Source organism: Polypterus senegalus, chromosome 6 (assembly GCF_016835505.1).
Source record: "Polypterus senegalus isolate Bchr_013 chromosome 6, ASM1683550v1, whole genome shotgun sequence".
NCBI lineage: Eukaryota > Metazoa > Chordata > Cladistia > Polypteriformes > Polypteridae > Polypterus > Polypterus senegalus.
Window position 1 is genome coordinate 170,043,154 of NC_053159.1, and position 16,786 is coordinate 170,059,939.

A 16,786-nucleotide genomic window follows, 5' to 3' on the forward strand; every position below is an offset into this window, starting at 1 on the left:
ATGATCTGTAAATCTAAGCGTACTATTTTTAATATTCAGATGCTGCTATTTTTAATATATCCAGAAATTGGATAAACCTAGCATCACCTGGGTAAAGGTCACATTATCCAAAAAGAGTACCCAGGTAAAGTTAGAAACTCAAATGTTATTCCAGCTTTACTTAGGTCTGCTGGATAATAAAAGCTTTACTTGGGTAATGCTAGGTTTATCCAATTTTCAAGCTTATACCCATAACGTATATAAATGATTTGGACAGGAATATAAATAACAAGCTAGTTAAATTTACAGATGATACCAAGATATTTGGATTGGCAGATTATCTAGATTTTGTTGAAGGACTTGAAATGAATACAGTGTAACAAAGAGACAAAAGGATATTATAAATCTTTGGAGTACCACGAGGGCTAACTCCTGTATATTGAAAATAAAACGCGTCGGTATAGTGTGCTAGAAAAGAGAAGAAACGTTGTGAATGCAGGTCTCCAAAGTACTGATTAAGATGGTGTTGCTATAAGGTGTTGCTTCCAGTGATAAAGATCCTGGGCAGGAAAAGTGTGGCCCAGGCAGTCAGAAACTGGACGTGATGTCAGGGGTGTCATGGTTGTCAATCTTCCGGTTTGCAGAGAGGGGAAGAGAAAAGGCATTAGTCGACAGCAACCTCTGGCTTCCAAGGGAAGATTACAATTATCCGAACCCTCAGACTGTCACCTGTGTGCACACGTGTGACAACAGGCTTGGGCATATTTGTAGCAGATGAAATTTAATGTCAATAAATGTAAAGTATTACACATACAAAGTAAAAAAAATACACTTTATGAGAAGGATTTATGAGTCGTAGTGGACTCTGCACTATCAACTGCCAGACAGTGTTCAGGAACCATTAAGAAGGCTGACAGAATGTCAGGTTATATAGCGCCTTGATGTGTGGAGTACAAGTCACAGGAGGTTTAACTCAAGCTTTATAACACACTGGTGCGGCCTCATCTGGAGTCCTGTGTGCAGTTTTAGTCTCCAGGCTACAAAAAGGACATAGCAGCACTAGAAAAGGTCCAGAAAAGAGCGACTAGGCTGATTCCAGGGCTATAGAGGGTGAGTTATGAGGAAAGATTCAAAGAGCTGAGCCTTTAGAGTTTAAACAAAGGAAGATTAAGAGGAGACCTGACTGAAGTGTTTAAAATTATGAAGGGAATTAGTCCAGTGGATCGAGACGGTGACTTTAAAATGAGTTCATCAAGAACACGGGGACACAGTTGGAAACTTGTTTAGGGGAAATTTCACAAAAACATTAGGAGTATTTCTTTATACAGAGAACCACAGACATGTGGAATAAGCTATCAAGCAGCATGGCAGACGGGAAAATTTTAAGGACTTTCAAAACTCAACTTGATGTCTTTTCAGATGAATTAAATAGGAACGGTGAGTTGTTGAGCTGGATGGCCTTTTCTCATCCAGATTCTGTTCTAATGAGTGTCCAGTCTGTTCAGACAAAGTTCCTTCCTTCTACCAGCTGTGGCCGGGCAGACTCCATTTTCTTCTGGCCTGCAAAAATGGAGAGATGAGCGGATTTTTCTTTGTGACTGTATATGTAAAATGTTTCTTTATCATTATTCTGTATTATTCATAGACCTGATTAATATTTAATTTTGTTAAAAAACACAGTTGTGATTCAGTTGTAGTCTGACTGTCATGCAGAATGCCATATCCAGTATGCTTTGATGAAACTCTGCTTTACACGCTTACAGGCTATTTGTTATTTAGCTGTCTGAAAAAATCATTTTATTTGCTACATAGCTGGAAATCCACTGCCTTCCTTACACTTATTTAAAATCATGCAATCTGAAATATCAGGTTTTGACATTTAGCCAGTGTAATACTTTGGTCTTTCTGCAGCCCTCATTATCTTTCTGCCCTAGTACTTCTATTTGAATTCACATGCATCGTAAGCAGAGAGTCGCGTAGCTGCAGGCATTTTTCCGCTTCTCTCCACTGCACAGGCACACTTTGCCTGGTGAGCAGTTAAGGACTGCAGAGAGCCACTGTTTTCTTTTCTGTCTAAATCTGAAGCCCATAGGTAAGGGAACTAGTACATTTAGACTGATGATTACATGGGTGAAATCTAAAAATGTTTATATATATATATATACAAGGTACAAAAAGATTTGTATTAAAATGGTATCTTACCTTGTCTTTAAGGCTGTCCTTAAAAATGCATGTCTCCGTGGAAATATTATCTAGTGGGGTGAGCTTTTTATTTTGTGTGCGGTGCTCTGGCTTTCTGTCAGCCACTTATGAAAAGTAAAGCTAATAAGAATGGCTTCTAATCAAAATCCCTTGGACTTGTACTAAAAGACTTGGATCGAAAGCCACAATGGTCAAAGTTTAGGTTCTGTACTACAGATAATTCCGATCACATACATGTATGCTGTCTCATTTTAACAGCAGTATCAAGATGCACTGATGTGATTGGATGGCTTCCACTAACTATACCGTACTCTGGTGACTCCTGTTGGCAAACATTTACTGTATATTTCATGCTCAGTCAGTGCTCACCTGACAGAAATTATTATGGCATAAACATCTATCGAGTGTGGGAGAATATGGAATATAGTGGAATAAACTTGTTAGGTTTTTTTACTGGTGATGTAATGACTTATCTACATATAATAAAATGCTGTGGTCTCTGTATGTGTGTGTCCAGTCACTCTAAGCAATCTGAATGGTCAGTTTGGCTTTGGTTGAAATGGGAAGTGCCAGGCAGAAGAGGTTGATGTGGATATCGAGGAAAGTCGCATGAGGATTGCTGAGAGTTGCCTTCAAACATTGGAAATAATCGCAAGAATACCAATAATGTTTTCACAGTGGGTAACGGGGGGTCCATCTACCAGGGAACAGGAGGCGAGCAAGGAGCCTTACAATGACAGACTCTGAGAAGCAGGCGTTATGGGAGCACGAACGAGAAAGGAAGACCCAGGTAGAGAGGCTGAGACACACCAGAATACCAGAAGAAAGGCGTGTCATGAACACGTAAGGCAAGAGATATCAAATATTTTAAAATGTGTCTTGTGTCTCTGGCAGGTAGCAAAGCTTGTTCCAAATAAAATGCATTTCCAACCACTTCTATTTGTAGTGATTTCCCAGAAAAAGATTCACAAATTACTAGTAAAGTAAATGACTTCAGACCAGAAATATTTGTAAAGATTTTATAAAAATGCTATGACCAAAAAATACAAAACATTTACTAGAATTTTTCTATATTTTGTTCTTTTCAAAAAGAAAACTTCACATTTATTTCAGGTAAAAAAAATCAGAAATGTTGAAATATTGTAATAAGTTCCACACAACACGGAAAGAGGTTTGGGGACAGCCGCCTATATACTTGAATTTGGCTGACAAAGTGAAAGTTTAGGTTCAATGATACAGATCTCAGTCCAGAACAAGAACAAAGCAAATAGGCAAACATGGTGGATTTATAGTGAGGAACGGGAAATGACGTCATCAGACATGAATCGGAAGTGACATCCTCGGGGCGGTAACCGGAAGTGAGGTCTATGGCCCGGAACCAGAAATGGCATCATCTAACCCAAACATAATTTCACGTGATCAGTCTTTCATTGAAAAAGAGCAAGGTTTAGTGCACTCTGCCATCCCCTGGTTTGGCGAGGAATTACTGTCTTTTGAACTTCTGTTCAAAATCATTAGAGTTCTAGTATTTTAAGGTTATAATAAAGAGTAACAAATTCAATCAAATCAGGAGGTTATGCATGTGACAGATATATACTGTACAAATGGATGGACAGACCTGCTGTTTGTGGTCTAAAGCCATAACCCCCAATGAAATTAGTCAAATTTTCAACAGTAACGCTTTCTCCTGTCATATCTCTCTATTATTATAAAAAATCCTGAGACAAGACTTTTTAGCCTGGGACGAGATGTGACTTTTTCAGAGATATTTTCACGTCCCGCAAGACAAGTCTTTATGCCAAGAGATTTAAGCCCGGGGTTGGAAATAAAAGAAAGAGTAGATGACAAAGTAGAACATCGTAAAGAATTCAAAAACATTGGCGTGATACACATGCAGAGCAGGTTAGAGATAATGGAAGTACGAAAATTTAAAAGTCTTAAAAAAATGATAGTAAAAGAAATGCATTACCGCAAACAAACGGAAATTATTACTCGGTGAAATAACGGAACAGCGAAAAGAGATTGAATATATTATTTGTAGATCATCTAATTTGTGTTGCCATCAGGGAAAAGTAGTGTTTCTTCCCAATGAAGAGGCGTATTCGCGAGAATTAAGATTTCTTTGTTTGGTGAAAGTGAAATCCACATATGCAAGCGGCAGAGATGCAAAGTGGCCGGCGCATAGCACAGGCCACGGGGGGTTGACGAGCGAAACAAGCAGGGAGCGAAGCCCCTTAGTTTAAAGAGAAAGTAAAAAGGATATTAATTTGTATTTCTGTATATGTGAAGCCATGTAATCGAATGCAAGTTCCCTATCCATCTCCTGATGCCTGAGTTGCTTTTCAACATACCAGGCTTGATACTTCGATTGATTTGATGTTCATTGTAAATGCCAGATAACTGTCACATAAGTAGCCTATTTATAGAATTTTACTTCAAAACTGAATAAAATCAAAAGTTTGCTTTATCTTAGACTATAAAATTTTGCTACTGAATTAAATTAGATTTTTTTTTTAAATTGGGTTATTCAACCAGTTACATTGCTATTTATTTATTATTATTATCTTAACGTTATTATAATGTTAAGAACACATTTGCATATACGTAGTGCAACTGAAAAAAAGGTAAAGGGTTAATGAGCAGGCCAGGTTTCTTTGTATTTCATATTACAAGTGAGTGAACTGTCATCAGACAGTTGGTGTGTTCTTGTTCACAGTCATCTTCTTTAACATTTGAATTACTTCTCAACGTCTCTCTCTCTCTATGTCTATAATTCAGGGAGTCGCTTCCTTTTTATCCTACGCAATCAGACTGTACACAAATTTTGGAAGCCCTTGTTTAATAATGGCTGCGTGAGTGGGGCCAGGACAGAGTTTAAAAACTTAGGCCAGAGGTTCTTAAAATATTCCTAAATGGTTGCCGTCTTTTGTGTCGTGACATTGTATGCAGTGATAAAGGGTTTGCGGAGTGTCTAGTGATGGGCGGCTGCAGGCAGTATAAGTAATTGACATTGATTTGCTCTGACTGTCGAAGGTGATTCTCCAAGGGAGCGAATATTCAACTCCCTAAACCCCCGCTATGACTGTTAGCAGCATTTCATTGCATTACCAAGGAGGAACTATGACTGTCAGTGGAGATTCTCCAAGGGAGACACCCTCCTAATCTGACAGTCATCATGGACTGGGTCTCAAAGACACAAAGAATGGCAAGATTAGGTCATGGGAAAAAAATGTTTAAGAAACACTGATTTAGGCCATATTTAAAACTGAGCAGGTTGGGCTTGAACATCACCCTCTGCAATTGGATCCTGGACTTCTTGACAGAGAGGCCCGAGTCAGTTCGGATAGGCTGCAACACCTCCAGCAACATCACACATAGCACTGGAGCGCCGCAGGGCTGCATGCTTAGTTCACTGCTGTTCCTGTGCTGACTCACGACTGCACAGCCACATACAACACCAACCACATTATCAAGTTTGCGGATGATACGACAGTGCTGGAACTGATATGATGAAACAGCATACAGAGATGAGTTAGAACAGCTGTCCGCATGGTGTGAAGACAACAATCTATCACAACAATCTATCTCTTAATGTCGACAAGACAAAAGAGATAATCATGGACTTGAGAAAATCACATCCTGCCCACATCCCACTCAGCATCAACGGTTTAGATGTGGAGACTGTTAGGAGTACAAAGTTCTTTGGTGTGCACATAACTGAGGAACTTACGTGGACGCATAACACCTCATCACTAATCAAGAAAGCCCAGCTGCGACTACCCTTCGTGAGGTGGCTGAAGTGAGCAAGTCTTCCCCCTTCCATCCTCACCATGTTCTACAGAGGCACCATTGAGAGTGTTCTGACCAGCTGCATCACTGTCTGGTATGGCAACTGCAACATATCCGACCGCAAGCGCCTGCAAAGGATAGTGAAGACAGTAGAGAACATTATTGGGGTGCCTCTCCCTTCACTACAGGACATATTTTACAAACGCAGTGTCCGCAAGGCCTGCAGCATTGTGCAGGACCCCTTACACCCCTCACATGAACTTTTCACACTTCTGCCATCCAAGAGAAGATACTGCAGCATCAGAGCAGATCTGCCAGGCTGCAGTAAAGTTTTTACCCCAAGCTGTCAGACTCGTTAATACCATGCTGCCCCCTGGGATCTTCCACACTGCCTCAACCACCTCTAAAAACAGAACTTTTATACATGCCAGCCACTTTCCTGCAAAGACGAGTGTGCATGTAGAAAAGAACTGAAAGTCTCATACTGACCTTTAAGTATTTTGACACTCTTGATATCCTTCTGCTGTGAAACATTCTGACCTGTCATTGTTTACACATGTCTTAAACAACTATTATCATACACTGAAAATGTGTGTATTATCTAAATCTATTATTTATTATTTATTCATTATATTACATATCTATATTATTATATTTATGTATCTAGATTGCAAATACCATACATTGCATCAATGTTCATATTACTAACTACATGTCAATACTGCTGCTACTTCTTTGTCTTGTCTTGTTTGAGTTTTAATTTAAAATTTTAATTCTATTTTTAATTTATTATTTGCACTTTATTTTGTTACACTGTGGACCCTGAGCTTCGCAATTTTGTCTATCTGTATACTTGTATATGGTTGAGATGACAATAAAGTTCACTTTGACTTTGATTTAGAGATGGCCCTCTCATTCGAGTGAGAGCAGGCATGCACCTTAGAGACTCTGCTTCTTAATGGGTTTCTGGGAATTTATTTTCCGTAAGAGTGTCTGCTGATCTCATTTGTGACATTATAACCACACATTTATTTACGTAAGGTGGCAGAGTGGTACAACAACGTTTAGCAAAACCCCACAACCTTAGGAACCTTGGTTTGGTTCTTAACCCAGCCAGCAGTTGTATGGATGTAGCATGTTCTTCTTTTGTCTGATGGGTTTTTTGCTAGGTTCTTCAGTTCCCTCTCACGTTGTGAAGGTTAAGGTTAGCTGATTTAGGTTCTCTGAACTATCAGAGTATAAATGAGTGTGTGAGTCGCACTATCCTTTGATAGACTGGCTCTTAGCTCAGGATTGGTTCCTTAGTGTGTCTCCATTATTCCAGTTTAGGTCCTGGCCCTCATGGCTCTGAATTTGACTTAGTTGGTTTTAAAACATAGACAAATGGTGTTTGTTGCTACATAACTACAAAGAGGGTTGCCAGCTGAGTATGACTGATGCACAATGGAGTCACTTAAAATGCTGTGTTGTATATCTTTGCATTATGAAAGGAAACACATTTGTTGGATCATAAGAAAAACAACAGTTTTTGTTTTCTCCTTTGTCAACTGGCAATAGTTTGATATTAATTAATGGGCAGTTATTGTTGGTTTCCATTTATGTTAATCAGTTTGTAATTTGTTTTCTGTGCATTTAAACAAATCTGTATTAAGTGTACAATTTCTGTATATAGTCATTTGTAAAATATAAACTTTCATTTTATCTGAGAATTTGTCACAGCACTCTGTGCCTGCACTCAGCGAAGAGCGCTATACAAAAATAAACTGAATTTTAAAATACAAAAAGACTTAAGTATGAAATCAAAATCAAAATCTAGACTCCACAGTTATACTGTACAGTACTTAGATTTCAATATCTTTATATAACATGCTACCGTGGCTGTTCGTTTGTCTGTACAGGATTTTAAATCACCTATTGACCTGAAATTTGGTACACATATACTACATGACGTCTACTATCCACGTTCAGGTTGATGATTGACCTCCAAGGTTATTCCTCTTTTTATTTTTATTTTATTTGATTGTAGAATCCACTCTCGGCAGCTGCCAGCAGGGGGGCTGTGCAGTGCATTCATATGGGCGCCGTTCTCAGCATGGCATTGGGTGACGAGAATTTCTGTTTTGTTAGGGTTTGCTTCAGTCATTGTGACTGATGAACACTAAATTTACATTTTAACTTCCCAATTAACTGCTACAAACAGATGTTAAGAGGAAACATTATAGAAATGTGACTCTGACCTCCCGCAATGCTAAACTTGGATTAAGTGAGTACCATAAATGTATGGATGACAGATAGACGGAAAATTACAAATAGAGAGTAAAATAATTTTTTCCACAAGAAGACATGATAAAATAGAAGTTGGTTAAAGGTAAATTTACAGAAATATCTGAGAACATCTCATTACAATGAGGTCTGTCTATGCACAAAATGAAAAACCAATAGTATAGTTGAGAGGAGTATATCAGAACATCACAACAAGAAAAGGCCATTCAGCTCAACAAAGCTCACCAGTCCCATCCACTTAATTCCTCCCAAATAACATCAAATTGAGTTTTGAAGGTCCCTAAAGTCATACTGTCTACCACACTACAGGGTGGTCCAGAACTAATTATGCAGATCCAGATCGTCTGCATGACTTTGGTTTACGTGTGGACAATTCCAGTTCGGTGCGAAGATGATTTTACATGTTGTCAGTTCTCACACTTCTTGATGGTTCGGGATTTTTCAGGTGATTTTCTATGTAATAAACTTAATAAGTTATAGTGTAATGAAAATTGCATAATTATATCTGGACCACCCTATACTTGCTTATTTATAACATGTGTCTGTATGAAGAAAAACTTAATTATGTTTCTGTGAATTTTACCCTATCAAGTTTCCAACTGTTTCCCCGTGTTCTTGATGAACTCATTTTAAAGTCACCGTCTCGATCTACTGGCCTAATTCCTTTCATAATATTAAACACTTCAGTCATGTCACCTCTTAATCTTCTTTTGCTTAAACTGTAAAGGCTCTGCTTTTTAAAACTTTTCTCATAACTCATACCCTGTAGCCCTGAATCAGCCTAGTCGCTCTTATCTGGACCTTTTCTTGTGGTGTTATGACCTTTTTGTAGCCTGGAGACCAAAACTGCACACAGGACACCAGATGAGGCCTCACCAGTGTGTTATAAAGGTTGAGCAGAACCTCCTGTGACTTGTACTCTACACATCAAGGCGCTATATAACCTGACATTCTGTTAGCCTTCTTAATGCCTTCTGAACACTGTCTGGCAGTTGATAGTGTCAAGTCCACTACGACTCCTAAAACCTTCTCATAAGGTGTTGTCTCGATTTTCAGATCTCCCATTGAGTGTTCAAACCTAACATTTTTACTTCCTACATGTAATACTTTACATTTCCATACATTAAAATTCAGTTGCCACAACTCTCTATAATTAAAATGTATTATTATTTATTATTATCTGCCCAAGCCTGTATGCTGTCCAAGCCCATCCATAACGATTCACAACTCTCTTAACATTACCCAATTCTAATAAGGTTCCTCACACCATAACCCCCTGCTTTCCTGTGTCTGACCAATTTTGCATCCATCTACACACAACGTCCTAAACGCTAACTTCTTTTAGTTTGATGCCCAACCTCTGATGTGGTAACTTATCAAGTGGTACAGTGGGAGCCTTCAAACCTTTATTTATTTTCAAAACATTAGGTAGTAATGATAACAGTGTCATTTGATTTAGAATTAACAAGAAAAGTTTTAATAAATGGCCTGCTTTCATTAAAATGTCAATAATGTTGTTAAATAATATATATATAAGATGGGGCGAGATTATTCAAGGCTTTATAAACCATAAGCAGAATTTTAAAGTCAATTCTGAATGACACAGGTAACCAGTGTAGTGACATCAAAACTGGAGAAATGTGTTCGGATTTTCTTTTCCTAGTTAGGATTCTAGCAGCTGCATTCTGCACTAGTTGCAAACGATTTATATCTTTTTTGGGTAGTCCTGAGAGGAGTGCGTTGCAGTAATCTAGTCGACTGAAAACAAACGCGTGAACTAATTTCTCAGCATCTTTCAGTGATAAAAGAGGTCTAACTTTACTTATGTTTCTTAAGTGAAAAAATGCTGTCCTAATGATCTGATTAATATGTGATTTAAAATTCAGATTACAGTCAACAATCACCCCTAAGCTTTTTACCTCCGTCTTGACTTTTAATCCTAATGTATCCAGTTTATTTCTAATAGCCTCATTGTATCCATTATTGCTGATCACTAAAATTTCAGTTTTCTCTTTATTTAACTTGAGAAAATTACTATTCATCCATTCTGAGATACTAGTCAGACATTGTGTTAGTGAATCAATAGAATCAGGGTCATCAGGTGCTATTGATAAGTACAGCTGTGTGTCATCAGCATAGCTGTGGTAGCTCACGTTGTGCCCTGAGATAATCTGACCTAACGGAAGCATGTAGATTGAGAATAACAGCGGACCCAGGATAGAGCCTTGTGGAACACCATATTGGATATCATGTGTCTTGAGTTGTAATTCCCACAACTAACAAAATATTTTCTCCCTGTCAGGTAGGATTCAAACCAATTTAAGACACTGCCAGAGAGGCCCACCCATTGACTAAGGCGATTTCTAAGAATGTTGTGATCAATGGTGTCAAATGCAGCACTCAGATCTAAGAGGATGAGAACAGATAAATGGCCTCTGTCTGCATTTACCCGCAAGTCATTTACTACTTTAACGAGTGCAGTTTCTGTGCTGTGATTTGTTCTAAAACCTGACTGAAATTTATCAAGAATAGCATGTTTATTTAGGTGGTCATTTAACTGCATAATGACTGCCTTCTCTAGAACTTTACTTAAGAAGGGCAAGTTAGAGATGGGTCTAAAATTTTCAAGAGCTGAGGGGTCAAGATTATGTTTCTTAAGTAGGGGTTTAACTACAGCAGTCTTAAGACAGTCTGGGAAGACCCCAGTATCTAGTGACGAATTTACTATGTCAAGAACATTATCAATTAGCACGCCTGATACTTCTTTGAAAAACCTTGTTGGTATCGGGTCAAGGGCGAGGTGGAGGGTTTTAATTGAGATATTATTTTTGTAAATCAGGTAAATCTATCCTAGTGAAAGAGTTTAATTTGTTTATAACAGGATGTTGGGGTTTAGGGGATCCTTAGTGTTGGGGAGATATAATATGTTATTTCTAATATCATTAAATTTTTGATTGAAAAATACAGCGACAGCCTCACAGGTTTCACTGGAAGCACTTAGGAGGCATTCCTTTGAGCTACCTGGGTTTAGTAGGTGATCAATTGTTGAAAATAAGACTCTAGGATTACTAGCATTGTTATTTATAATATTAGAGAAATAGCAGCGTCTCTCAAGACGGACAGTGTTATTGTATTCTGTTATTTTGACTTTTAATATTTCGTGGTGGATAGTAAGTTTACTCTTCCTCCATTGACGCTCAGCTCTACGGCATGTTCTCTTTAAATCAGACACTCTTTGGGTCTTCCATGGTATACAATGCTAGAAGATTTTTTCACTGTCTTTTCAGGTGCAACTATGTCAACAGCAGCTCTCACTTTAGAATTAAATCTTTCCACCTTACTATTTACATTGTCCTCGCTATTATAGCTGGCACTATAAACGGACTGATTGCTTAAAATGTTTGTAAGTTTTAAAGCTGCTGCGAATCAAAGAAGCGTTTTTAACAATATGCTTCTCATGAGTGTTTTTTATCATTATTTCTATATTAAAAAGTAGAAGAAAATGGTCTGATAGACCAATATCAATGATCTGTTTTATATCAACTTTCAGTCCTTTAGTAATCACTAAGTCTAATGTATGACCTGCTTTATGTGTAGGCTGATTTATGAGTTGTCTCAAATCAAAAGAATCCAGGAGGTTCATAAATTCTTTTACTTTTAGATCACACTGATTATCTATATGAAAATTAAAGTCGCCAACTATTAGGAGTGTGTCATAATTAGTAATTAAAATTGACATTAAGTCAGAGAATTCCTCAAAAACGACGTTATATTTAGGAGGTCTATACACGGATAGTATTAGAACTTGAGAATCTCCATGAATAACAACGGCGAGATACTCAAAGGACTTGAACTTACCAAAACTGACATCTTTACATTTTAATCGGCTCGAGTAAATGTTAGCCAATCCGCCCCCCCTTTTTCCCTGGCGGTTTGAATGAGTAAAACTGTAATCCGGAGGCGCAGATTCGATTAAAACTGACGCGGCATCTGAATTCAGCCATGTTTCATTTAGTGCAATAAGATCTATTTTTTTATCACTAATAAGATCGTTGATAAAAACGTTTTGTTAGTTAAAGCTCTGACATTTAATAGTGCCATATTTAATGTTTCGGAGGTGCAGAGATGAGTACTATGTGCGTTATTGTTATTTGGAATAGGAACTAAATTATTATTATTAGCACCGCTCTGTGTATATTTTTTGTTTAATCTGCGATCTGTTTTTATAGTTTTAATACATTGTTCCTCTAAAATAGTGATTTTAATTAGATTATTGGAGTTTATGCCACACCGTTTAATGGTGTGTACCACCACAAGGTGCTCTACAGAGCAAGAAATCTTACAACCAAACTAAAGAATACAAATTGAATTAACTGTTAGTGCCACACAGAATAGAACAAAAATGCATTTTTTGACACTAAGGGGAGTCTGTTAAAGAGCGACTATGAAGGTAACTGCTGCAGGTAAGCAGTGATGGCTTGTAATTTGGGGTAAAAGTGTTGACAGCTGAGTGTCGTAGATGATTCTGCATCTGACAGTTACCCACATATTTACTGATAATTTAACAATCTGAATTTAGACCTTGTTTAAGTAGCTGTCATTTTACTGATGGATAAAATACCTTCACATTAAATCAACCTGTTCAATTCATTCACTTCCAGGATGTGTGAGAAAGTTTCAGTGTTGCCAAGTGAACATTGAAGAAGGTAAATGGAAAATGTGGTGGACCCTGAGGAAAACATGCTTCAGAATAGTAGAGCACAACTGGTTTGAAACATTCATTATTTTTATGATTCTTCTCAGCAGCGGTGCCCTGGTAAGTAAAACAGAATGTCATGTTCAGAATTTTGTTGCGAAAGAGGAATATAAAAAAGTCTGTAATCTGGTTCTGTGTTTTGCTGTTTAGACAGAATGTATGGAAAGCCTAACAAAGTTCCTAAAATCCTTTGACTACCTTAAGGCCCATTTATATAGGGGTGCAGATAGCTGCATATGGGGTTACGAACAAAATATGAGCAACCTGATCCGTTTATAGTAGAAGAATTCTGTGCTTGACACTGCACTCTTGCAGTTTTTTTCCTTTGCCTCGTACATGTCGATCTCACAGATATTGCCATTTCTGCCTGCACAAACCTTCATCTTTGCCCAGGGCCTGCGCATTGGCTCGCCATGAATTCGTGTACATTTGGCTCTCTCCATTTTTTTTAATGTTGGATTGTACAGGTGTGGGTAGAGACGAATTCCTTCACAGAACTGTTTCTCGAATTAGTCCATTTTCTTATCTAGCGCTTGCGGTGTCAGTGCTCACAGGACAGTCACAAAATTCTAGAGGCACACAGTCGCCAGCACTAGGGTCCTCACACTATGGCTGCCAAAGAATTTTACATCACATGCACCGTAACGGTTCAGTGTGGACAGGCCAAGTATAAACAGACCTTGAGGTTACATGCTCAGGGCATACATTTAAGCCACTTCCTTTGTTGTATTTATCTAACCTAAAAATATTCTACTTAAGATCAGAAAAATGTCATTTTTGTTTAAATTAGGTTTTTATGAAATATGAGGTCTGACACAAAAAGACGATACTAACCCAGAACATGGTCTAACTTGTCACATTGAGAAAAGGCTGAACTCGGTCGCTTCACTCAGTACGAGTGGACACTTGCTCAAATATAGACGTTTTCTTACTCTCGTTCAGAAAATGTCGGAGTGGAAGAGGGAACAACAAGTTAACATCAAGTGTCTTGTGAAACTTAAGAAATCTGTTCAATTATTCTGTTATAAATCTGGGTGTCAAGTTAGACTCCCATCTGTCATTTGATGCACATGTCCATCACCTTTGTAAAATTGCACTCCTTCATCTCCGAAACATAGCCATTCTCCGTCCCTACCTCTCCCACTGTGACGCTGAAAAGCTAGTTTATCCCTTTGTGTCATCCGAGCTGGATTATTGTAATGCACTCCTGATCGGGATCGCCAGCAAGAGCCTTCAAAAGCTCCAACAAATTCAAAATAGTGCCACAAGAATCCTGATGAGGATGTGGAAATATGAACACATTTCACCAATCCTTCAGTCACTTCATTGGCTCCCTATTCACCTCCGTATTGAATACAAACTCTGTTTGTTTACTCACCAGTGTATCCATGGAAATGGTCCACAATCTCTGAAGGAACTCCTTATACTACAATACACTGCAAGAAACCTCCGTTTTGCAAATACCTACCGCCTTCACCTCCCTGTGACCAAATTTCATACAATGGGTGACCGAGCCTTTGCACTGGCTTCTCCACAGCTCTGGAATGCCCTACCAGAGGGCCTAAGAACACAGCAGATTGTGCGCTGTTTTATAAAACAGATAAAGACTTTTCTATTTAGGAAAGCTTATTAACAAGAATGCTATAATCATTGTTGTTTTATCTCTGTTTTTATCTTGCCTTGCCTTTGTTTAAACTTTTTATGTAGAACTTTGAGATTTACTGCTAATGTAAAGTGCCCTATAATTAAAATGCATTATTGTTATTATTATTATTAATTATTGACTCAGGCGTATGGTGAAGATTGCATGTCTCGTGCACGTGTTTTTGAATGGCACAAGTTGGTGATCCATGGAACCCATTTTTTGTTCGTGGAAGATGTGAATGTAAAAACAACAGAGATCCTCAACAGCCTTTCAGAAAATGATCGGCAGAGTTGCTTTGAACGTTGGAAGTATCGTATGCAGCTGTGTTTCAACTCAGAAGGGAACTATTTTGCTCGTAGTTAATTTTCTTAATTTGTTATATAAAAAGAGTTACATGCACCGTCTCGTTTTTTTATGTGCCGGACCTCATACTCTGGACAATGGATATCTTTATGTTTATATTATCTGTTTAGAATTTAGCAAGTGAATCTGCTGTTGAATTGAAAGACCATATCAGAGGGCGTTGTGTTTCATAATAGCTCAGTCAATATGTCACCATTTCATGTTTTTCTGACTAATGATTTAATGGGTGTGTGTCTTTCCAATGGAAGTCTAAGCATTTAAGTGGCATTTGTGCTTTAAATAAGGTAACCAACTTTTCCAAGTCCTAAACCAGAACATTTGTTTATAGGCTGACCAGATTGTCATGGTTCCAAAATGGGACACAGATCATTAATCCAGCAAGTGTGCTAGGAGCAAATAAAATTGAACACCAGGGTAAGGGGAATATTCCCCCGTGGAGTACCGTGACCTTTGTAAAAAAAATGCACATGAAATCAAATTCTTTTTCCCCCTTTGTGCGCCAGCCACCTAAAAATGGGACAAAACCGGACAAATGGGGCATTTTGTTCAATTCCAGGATACTAGGCATCAAAACGAGACGTAATACATGTCTGGTCAGCCAGACTGAAAACATAACCTGAAATCGGACATCCAGTCACCCTAACTTTAAAGAAAATTAAAGTAAATGATTGAAATAAATTATCATTTGGTTAGGATTTTAAAATATTCTTAAATGGCCGAAAAATATCCTGTGGTGATCTCTTATGCAGTCTCTAAATAATATGTGAACAAAATATTTCAGCAGTGCCAAAGCTCAAGGTTTTTCAGGGGGACATTTTTATGAATATTTTAAGATTTTCAATATGCCCTGTATATTTTATGTAAGTATTCACAATCCTATTTAAACTACCCCCAAAAGGCAGGTCACTCAAGTTGATTAGTGACACTGCATTGGCCCAGAATGAGTAAGTGTGCATGAATGGGCCCTGCGAGGCCCTGAAGTCAAGTGCACGGTTGGCTCCTCGCCTGGGCCTGTTTCTGCAGAATGATCTGATCTTCCAGGAAATGCACATATGATAATTCTGGCCAAAAAATGTTGCCTTACAATCGTTTTATAAATAAGGCCTAAAGTGTTTTTGTCAATTATTTGATAATGTTTAATTAATTAAGGATCCCTAAATGGAACAATAATAATTAACTTGGATTACATCAGAAATGATTTCTGACATCCCTGCTAAAGGGCACACTGTGGGACTTTGGATGGTGGCGGGAAATGAGGCATAGACTAAGAGCATTTGGTTCAAACGCAAATACAAGTCATGAACCATTCTGACAAGGGGAGCAGCAAACACTGGTAAGGAAAAGATATTCGCAGAAACACTTAAGGAATGTCAAAGTTTTTGGATATTATTTATTTATCTTTGTAGCCCATTTAAAACAACTGAACGTTGGTCAAATTGCTGCACATAGAATAAAAGCTAATAGTAAGAAACAAAATAAAGCTAAATAATTATATACATATATGTATAAATTGAAAATATTTTACATACATAAACAAACATACACCAGCATACAAACATAAATAACTTATACACACATGCACACGAATAAAATGAACAATAACCCTAACCCAATTTCACTTATATTAGTGCTTTTTTAATAAACACTTACAAATTGTGGGAGCTGACCTTATTGAGAGGGGCAAACTGTTCCACAGATTAGGACCAACCACCACAAAGTCACGATTGCCCCTCAGCTTCAACTGTGCACATGAGACAGTAAGCAGTAGC

The 16,786-nt window shown here is 38.0% G+C and overlaps 1 protein-coding gene across 7 annotated transcripts in view; it reads left to right on the forward strand.

The window, feature by feature from the left end:
- Positions 1 to 16,786, forward strand: part of scn1laa (sodium channel, voltage-gated, type I-like, alpha) — a 286,959-nt gene that overhangs the window by 209,503 nt on the left and 60,670 nt on the right. For all 7 annotated transcript variants that reach the window (XM_039757524.1, XM_039757526.1, XM_039757520.1 and 4 more), the window contains exon 19: positions 12,915 to 13,069. In XM_039757524.1, coding sequence (XP_039613458.1) covers positions 12,915 to 13,069 — 155 coding nt within the window. The remainder of the gene's footprint in view (positions 1 to 12,914; positions 13,070 to 16,786) is intronic.